The sequence below is a fragment of the Plectropomus leopardus genome, chromosome 7 (genome assembly GCF_026936395.1).
Source record: "Plectropomus leopardus strain MGB_pleo_1.0 chromosome 7, ASM2693639v1, whole genome shotgun sequence".
NCBI lineage: Eukaryota > Metazoa > Chordata > Actinopteri > Perciformes > Serranidae > Plectropomus > Plectropomus leopardus.
The window spans coordinates 12142465-12151222 of NC_142182.1; the positions used below are offsets into that span (position 1 = coordinate 12142465).

At 37.9% G+C, this 8758-nt stretch overlaps 1 protein-coding gene across 1 annotated transcript; it reads left to right on the forward strand.

Annotated features, from left to right (window-relative positions):
* The first annotated feature begins 79 nt into the window (after positions 1-79).
* ube2na (ubiquitin-conjugating enzyme E2Na) lies at positions 80-8456 on the forward strand. Its single transcript, XM_042495853.2, has 4 exons — positions 80-218; positions 5204-5450; positions 5852-5992; positions 7155-8456. The coding sequence occupies exons 1-4, from the start codon at positions 189-191 to the stop codon at positions 7193-7195; spliced, it is 459 nt and encodes a 152-aa protein (XP_042351787.1). The 5' UTR covers positions 80-188; the 3' UTR covers positions 7196-8456.
* The last annotated feature ends 302 nt before the right edge of the window (positions 8457-8758 follow it).

Genomic DNA, 8758 nt, shown 5'->3' on the forward strand with positions numbered 1-8758 from the left:
AATAATAAAATAATGAATAAAATAAAATAAAATAAAATAAAATAAAATAAAATAAATTGTCCACTTGCTCCACCAGCTACATCCACTGTCATGACGCAAAGAACCCGGAAGTCGTGTGTATGCTGTCAATGCCAGCGACAGAGAGGAGAGACCGAGAGCTAAAATAAAAACCCCGCATTTACGACAAGATGGCAGGACTGCCCCGCAGGATCCTTAAGGTGATGATTTTACACTTTAATTTAGCAGCACGTGTTACTTTTATGTCACGGCTTCAACTCTAACGCTGCACACACCGTTTAAACTCCCAGCGCTCGCCAGGTTAACGGTTTAGTGTGCTAACAGTTAGCTCGACTTGCTAACGTTAGTTTGCTAAAGTAACTTCCGTCTCATTCCGGTGCCCAGATACACCGAGACACGGTGGGTTAAAAATACACCGGCCCTTCCTGAAAATGGCGGATAAATGCCGCGATTATCTTTACTAAATATACTTTTCAAGCACGACAGTGTTCTGGATTTGCTTCAGTTAAGATTGTGACTGAATGGCCGGCTAACAGAGCTAACTATGCTAATCCCGGCTAGTTTGTTAGCTTCGGTTGTGTTTGATACATCGATGGTTTGAATGATTAAAAGCAGGAACAAGCTAAAGCTAGATAGCATATTCCCAGCATAACGTGTTTAATTAAAGCATACAGTATCTGAAAATGTATTGTCTGTGTCTTTTAGTCTTTTCTTTTAACACGATTTTAACAGCATGAACAAGATCCTAATGTTAGCTAACACGTTAGCATAAATGTTACGTTAGCACCATAGCTTAGTCATATATGTGGTACCGGAGTATTTATCCCCCAAAAAAGTATAGAAACCTTTGATACATAGATTATACATAGAGCTTTAAAACGAAAGCATAACATAATGTAATACTTTTGTTGTCTCTGTATTCATCTCTTACAGCGTGACTTATCTAATTATTTTACTGTATTTCCACCTCAGATTACATACACATATTCTATATTTCAATAATCATCATAAATATTTACATAATATATTTTATAATGATAATACATATATATTTCTGAGTGGTCTTTTTTTAAAATAAAAATACATTCAGAACATACAGGAAGTATCTATTCAGTTAAAAAAAAACTTCAGCAGGCTAAAGTTGCAGGAATGTAGTGTGACCTCTCTTTCCACTCAGCATGTCTTGAGCTTTCTTGGGCAGAAAATATGAGATTTACAATACTGATCTTCTGGTGTGTTTATACCATTTTGTGTTCAAGACGTTTCCGAAGCTCAATATTGAATTTTTTTTTAGACACCTTTTCTTATAAAATAAGAAATTTAGTTGTGACTTTTTGGTGTTTTAATACATTATACATATCTGTATCCTTTCTTTTTATCTTAATAAAGAGACTGAGAAAAAAAATCCTCATTAAAACTTTGCTAAAACAGGAAATGTGTGGAGGCCTAAGACTTTTTCATAATATTGTTCATATTCACATTTTTTTTAATATTTAGACTGTGCAACATGTTGTGGAATTTCCTACTGTGCAATATGTTACGTCTTACTGTGCAATAAAATTTCTAGGCTAAATTTTTATATTTTTACAGTAAATATACTATACCCCATGTGTGTATTTCTGTTATCTTCCTGGGCAATTATAAATCATTGACATACAGTATTTGTATAAGTAAATTGGGTATATAGTGTATATAGATTTTATATTTTTTGTTATGTAATGTGTATTTTGTAATATTTAATACTTCTTCACACTTAAATCACTTTTTTGCTTTTTTTCTCAGCTTCTGACTCTAGCTGCTGTAATTTGTGAATTTCCCCTTGTGTGGTGTTAAATACATCTTACCTTATCTTATAAATCATTTCCAGACTATTATGGGGCAGCAATAGCAAGTGATTTTGGCCATCTAACCAAATACGGTTCTGTCCCTTATAATGCAACAGTATGACCAGTATGATACAGTGTTGACATCAGTCCTTTGCTTTCAAGAAGAGTTTTCAATTCTTTTTTTGTACCTCCAACATGCAAACCCCTAATTGCAGGAGCTGATGTCATGAGATACAAGTACATTTCCCTATCATGACAGTAATGATTATACCCTGCTGATTACCTCATTGCTTAGTTCACAGACATCTGACACTTCATGCCCTTCCTGGAAACATAAAACAGAAACTATTACACATCTCTTTTTTGAATGTGAAATATCTGAAAGATGTTGGGCTGATCTGGAATCTCACATCTATGAAACCTCAAACTCAGTCTACTTCTTTAACCTCAGAGATATCATTTGTTATTATGATCATCCAGATAACAGTGCTCTCGAGTATCTAATGAACTTTGTTAGTCTAAACACTACACTTTTCACTCACAAACAGAAAATCTTAATGTCACCTCCCAAATTTGTGTCTTTATTCCTGGAACTGAAAGCTCTCTTTAAGTCACTTGTTTGTAACCTGTGCTGTACTTTTACCTGGTATTTTGTATCAGGTTTTGTTGTTTGGTTTGTCATCTAATGACAAAAACATTATCTCAGTTGCATTTTTTCTCTGTCATTATGACCTTTTTGGTGGACACCATTTTGAGCGGAGCTCTGATTACTAAACACACTGCTCCTAGATGTTGTTGTTACGTTATTTCTTTTAATCAGAAGTTATGATTTTCAGGTAGGCTCGCCATTAATATATTCATTAGGCTATACAAATGAATTATGAGTTAGGTCAATAAAGTGTCAAAAACAGTACGTTTTAAGAATTTTATTCAAACAATAAGTTCCCGCAGTGAACACATCACTCCAGGAACTTACCGTTTGAATGAAATTCTTAGAAATTTGTGGCTGCTGGTTTCTTACCAGCAGCCACAAATTTCTGAGAATTTTATTCATAATTTTACAAAACACCCTAAAGCTGGCCAGTCTTCTGTTTGTGAACTTAATGTGTGACTTTTTTTATTCAGCCCACTATTTAGCCGATCCTCCATTTTTATATCTTCGGTGTTAAAAGACGAGCCTTACAGGAGCCACTTGTCTTTTCCATTTTCTTTCGGAAACAATTACAGTGCCAATGCTGTCATTTTGTGTATTTGCAAAGAACAGTGTATTTTATTCAGAGAGCAGTATAGGAACAGGAATGGTGTCTAAGTGAGGGTTGCACAGGTAGAGAAGTAAGCAAACCACAGACTAGTGTTGGTGGGAAAAGGTGCAAGGGCTGGGAACAGTACTTAGCGGACCGAGCCCTTGAGCCCTCAGAGCGTGTGACTGGGACTGGGAGCCCCTCTCCCGTCTGTGTTTTCACTGCATGGTTTTGTCTGTGGGTTATCTGAAACATTTCAGGAATCTCATTGCCAGTTGCATTCAGGAAAAGAACGTCAAAAACCAGGGTGCCTGCTGTTGGCAAGCTCGACTTTGACAATTTGATCGTATTTTTTTCATCTGCAGTTGATGCTTAATTATTTATTTATTGTTCTTTTTGTCCATTGTGATGCATATATTACACAAGGCTGAGTTTCAAACAGGCACAAGTGGATACTTGGATATTAGATAAGGAGGAGCCTCATATAACAGGATAATTGTGGTATTGGTACAGTTTGGAGGATGCAGGATGTGCAGTGAAGAGTTGACAACTATGTAGTTTGTGTCATGGCGTGCACAGCGGTGCGCTCGAATGTAGTCTCTCAGGTGTGTCACTCATGCTGCCTCATGCATACCACAGGAGATATCGGATACCCGCTCCTCTTTCACAGGGTAGCTGTGTTTCTGTAGGTCACTCGGCTGTCACTATGAGTTGGGAGAGCTTTGCTGCAGTGGCTGATGGGAATGAAAGTAATGGTCTCCTGTGGTGTGGTGGCTGAGTCAGTGTCACCTCTAAAAGACAGTTACATACTGCACAAAGTCTTTGAAATCACAGCATTGAGCCACTACTGCAGTGAAAGCTGCCCTCCCCTTTGTGTTTAAGGATAAAAGCCAAGCAGACTACAGTCCACTTCTGCCTACCAGCTCTGTTGTAAGAATAATAGTGACTTACAACTTTTTTTGCAGCTTTCAGGTGTGGGCAAGGGCTTTTTATAATTCTTTTGCATTAATATATTTAATAAACAAGTTTAAGTAATATCAATAAAAATTCATTTTCACCCAATAAGCTGCGGATATTTTTTTATTTTATACAAAAAGTGTTGATTGTAGATAGCCTTGTTTGTAAACTTTCCAATAATCAGAGAACTATAAACTTCTGTTTATTTTTTAGGAAGATATCTTTGTCTTTTGGTGGGTAGACAATGTCTGCTGATACCAATAATGTGCAGATACTATTGTCCATCCCTAATAATAACTATATCTGCTCTTATCAATCAATCAGACTTTATTTGTTTAGCACTTTTCATACAAACAGACTGTAACACAAAGTGCCTCATACAATAAATGGTCACAAACACATGAATGATAATGTGACTTTGTAATTAAGCAAAGCACTAAAATATGAGTACTCATTAAAACCAGAAACTGGGAAAGCAATCCTGTAAGTGAGGAAACGCCAGAGGCTGAATAATACCTATAAATAAAAAGATAAAAATAAAGAAATAAACAAATAAATGAATAGATACATTCATAATAGAAATAACAATAGATAAATAAGTAAAATACTCAAACTGTAAATAAGAAGTAAATGACAAGATAACGGCAAAAATTGAAATAATAAATAAAATACCTTTATGCACTTGTCATTTACAAAAGAGAATAAAGACAGGAATGCTCTGATGTGAGGTGCCTAGCAGGTCACCTGGTAGAGCTGGCGCCCCATGTACAAAGGCTGTGTCCTTGCTGTGGCTGCCGCAGGTTTGATTCCATCCTGCTGCCCTTTGCTGCATGTCATCGCAGCGGTCTTCCCCTTTCACGCTGCAGCTGTCCTTTCGAATAAAGGCATAAAGCCAAAAACATAATCCTTTATTATAGAACTATTTTCAATAAGTGTGTGTGCAGTCGTGTCTCAGCACTCCAACCCGAACACTACGAGTTACATTCCTCCGCTTAAATACAGAATTCAAAAGCTTTTCTCCAAACACACACGTCTGTCTGAAAGGGGCTCTATGGTAGTGACAGTGCATTTTCCATCGCTAAGTGAAAACACTTAAATCTGAGAGTGACTGATAATATGTTGGAACCAATATGTTAATTTCTTTGTCTTTTTCTGTACCAGGAAACTCAGCGCTTGCTCGCAGAGCCTGTCCCAGGCATCAAGGCAGAGCCAGATGAAGGCAACGCCCGCTACTTTCATGTGGTCATTGCTGGACCTCAGGACTCACCTTTTGAAGGCGGCACATTTAAACTTGAGCTCTTTTTACCTGAAGAATATCCCATGGCAGCTCCTAAAGTACGCTTCATGACCAAAATATATCATCCCAATGTAGACAAGCTGGGAAGAATATGTCTTGACATTTTGAAAGGTAAGTCAGTACTCTGAAATGTCACAGTTTGTGCTCGGTCAGCTGTGTGTAGTGTATGTCGTGCTTTACGTTAAAAGACATGTTTTCAACTGACAGAAAATGTTTCTGCTGTCCTTGGTCCGTTGTGCCAGGCTTGTTACTGTAGGAAAGCCTGTATGTATTGTGTCCTCTGATGTTTGGCCTGTGAATGAAGGGCTTTGCCAATTTCATCTTGCTCAAAAGATCAAGGGCCTCTTATGTTACACTTTTGACCCCCAACTGGAGCTTTGTGCCACTACTACTGCACATCACCACTGTCTCTTCACTGCCCCCACAGCTCAAAACACTCCACTGTCCCGCTGCTTTTCTTTGTCTCATCTTTACTCTTCTTTATGCCTCTTATTTTTTAAAATTTTTTTCAGATAAATGGTCACCAGCTCTGCAGATTCGCACAGTGCTGCTATCAATCCAGGCGTTACTAAGCGCACCCAACCCTGATGATCCCCTAGCAAATGATGTTGCAGAAAAGTGGAAGTCCAATGAAGCTGAAGCCATAGAAACAGGTGAGAGCTTCGATCTGGCTGCGTTCAGTGGAGGTTTTATTGCATTTTCCATCCAGCTCTTGGCTAGTGTCCTCTCTCCCCTCCGTTATTCCGATTGGAGGAATATCCTGCATAAATATACACTGTGGCACAAAAACCCAAACACTATGTTCGATAGGGTTGGGTACCAAACTCACTACTTTAACCTGTTCAGATCCTTCATCCATTTCGATAGACATACATTTTCTAGGATGTCTGGATCTATGATAACTGTCAGTCAGCTCCTCCCAAAAGCCCAGACTAATTTGACAGGATGTCTGTGAACCAATCACAGTGTCCACCTCATCTAAAGTAGACTGCAGTATGGCCACGCCCTTTTTTAACAAGCATTGCCGACCGTGAGGAAAGGAGGAGGTGCAAAGCACGTTTCAGTCCATCAAATAAATGTACTGAAAATACATAATTTGTGTTTAAATAGCTTTTAAAGTAAACATCGGATGTTATATTATTTATACATGTCAAAAAAATCATATGAAAGATTTACAGCTTTTGTTCAGGATTTTTTTTTTAACAATATCTGCCCATTGGAATGGACGGTGGCTCTGAACGTCACTAAAAAATGAAAGGGGGGAATACAGTTTATATCGGGAAGTACTTGATATTTGATTTTCTTATGATGCAATGAGCTTTTATATATAAGCTCCTTCTCTTCAGACTTTTTTTGACACGCAGAAATGTCACTATAGCGAGGGCTCAATTCACGTTTGTTTACATTTTCATCTTACCACTACAGCAGTGTAGATGGATGACACAGGCTTAAATGCCTTTAGCAAATGTTTAATCAAAACTGAAACTGACAGCAAGTTCCCAGCTACTTTTTTATAAAGTAAAGTGAAAATTAAAACAAAAATGAATAAATAAAAATAGCTCCCTGAAAGTAAAAGTTCCTCCCATGCTGACATTTCCTTTGCATGCTTGAATTAATTTTATCTGCGATCATTAAAATGAAACGCAGATACAGATAATCGGCAAAATGCCAAATATCAGCCCCGATAATCAGCCAGGCCGATAATCTGTCGACCCCTAGTCTTAATGAAGACTTTGTAAAAACACCACATAGGTAAATTTGGTGTGACTTAAGCTCATATTCTGTTTTTTTTTCGTTTGTTTTTTTACTTTGCAGCCAAGACATGGACCAGTCTTTATGCTAGAAGCAATGTGTAGAACAGCCCAACAAGTGAAGATACAAGTGGAAATCAAGTGTGAACACAACTCCTCATGTTCTGCCAAGACCTCTTCCTACTTCATTTGCATTTAAAGGACACAGTCTTAAATATATACATATATATTATAAAATAAACGTGAAAATATTGTAAAGGAAAAAAAAAACAACTGCTGACAATTGGTGATTTAAATGCACACTAGTAATGAAATGACTCGTCTTTGTCCTAACTCACTACTGTTCAAATGCATGGGCAGAGGTTTTAGATCTACTCACCTGGCTTATTTGTCCATGATTTTGGGAAGCTTTTGCCAACTGCTGCTTTAACTAGCACATTTTCGGGGAGCGGGGTGGGGGGTCATATGTCCCACATGTTGGGTTGGGGGAGTGGGTTTGGAGGTCCTGGCGCAGTGTAATGGGTGGGGAGGAAATACTAGCTGAAAGATGTGGTCAATGTTGTATTCTTTTTACATTTCTTTTAACTTTGTTTTCTTGTGTCGCTGTTTGTTTATTAAAAGCAGCTAACTACTACTAGCCCACTATATGTAGACACTCACCTGGAGGCCGCCCAAGTTTCATGCTGTGTAGATGGCCCCTGAAGGATGCATTAACTATCGCAGCCCCGCTTCTTCATTAAGTCACATCTGGCTGCATTAAAAACAAAACAGTAGGATTGAAAACCAAACTGAGCCTGCCATTGTCTCATTAACTTTTTCAATCGCTCTCAGTGTAAACTGTAGGCTTGTGGATGCCGTTGGAGAGTGTAGAAGGTAGGATGGACGTTGTGGACCTTTCCTTAGTTTTAGCATGTATGTTTTATTACCATATCCAGTCTTTTATATGTGAATCTTTCTTGCTATTACTAACTACTATGCTTTTTCCCCCCGTATGTCCTCACAGTCTAATGCTTCAAGACTCAGTGGTTTACTTCTTCCAATGGCATTTATTTCACAAAGCATTGGTTACATTTGAGCTGTCAGATTTGTGATGATGAGAGTAGTAGTGAATAGGATGGGGTGGGGTTGGGTGAGAGGAGGTGCTGGGTTGTTATAGGATCAAACCCCAGAAGATCAATGGAGGCTGTGACTCCCCGCTGTTGTGATTGGTCTTTGGCTGAAAAGTCTGTATTCAATTCACCTGTTTGTAAATTCATTTCTTTCTATTAATCTGGGGAGGAAGGGTTTTTCCTGCTCTCAGAATGCTACGAAACAGTCCACCTGCATACTTCTGTGTTCTGTAAATAAAAATCTGTTGATTAATAAATACTTGCGTGTATGTAATTCTTGTCAGGACATGTGAATGTCACTTATTTTGCCTTTTCTGAGGACTCTGTGGGTGTTGTACAGATGGGAGAAAAAATCTACGGAAAAATGTCCAGGAAACTATATTTAAAATTCCCATCGGAGTGTATTTAAAATGATGGTACAAAAAAAAGATGTTGACATTTCTGTTGATATACCTCTGGTAATTATAACTATTTGGGTACTGAAAAATAATTATTTAACCAGCTGTTTCCTCCTTTCTTCGTAGTAGACTAGTATTTCTTCAGTGTGTGAAGGTTGAAA

Coding starts and splice junctions, on each gene's coding strand:
- ube2na (XM_042495853.2), top strand. CDS start 189: ATGGCAGGACTGCCCCGCAGGATCCTTAAG. Junction 219..5,203: donor TGCCCCGCAGGATCCTTAAG/GTGATGATTTTA, acceptor TTTCTGTACCAG/GAAACTCAGCGCTTGCTCGC. Junction 5,993..7,154: donor AGCTGAAGCCATAGAAACAG/GTGAGAGCTTCG, acceptor TTTACTTTGCAG/CCAAGACATGGACCAGTCTT.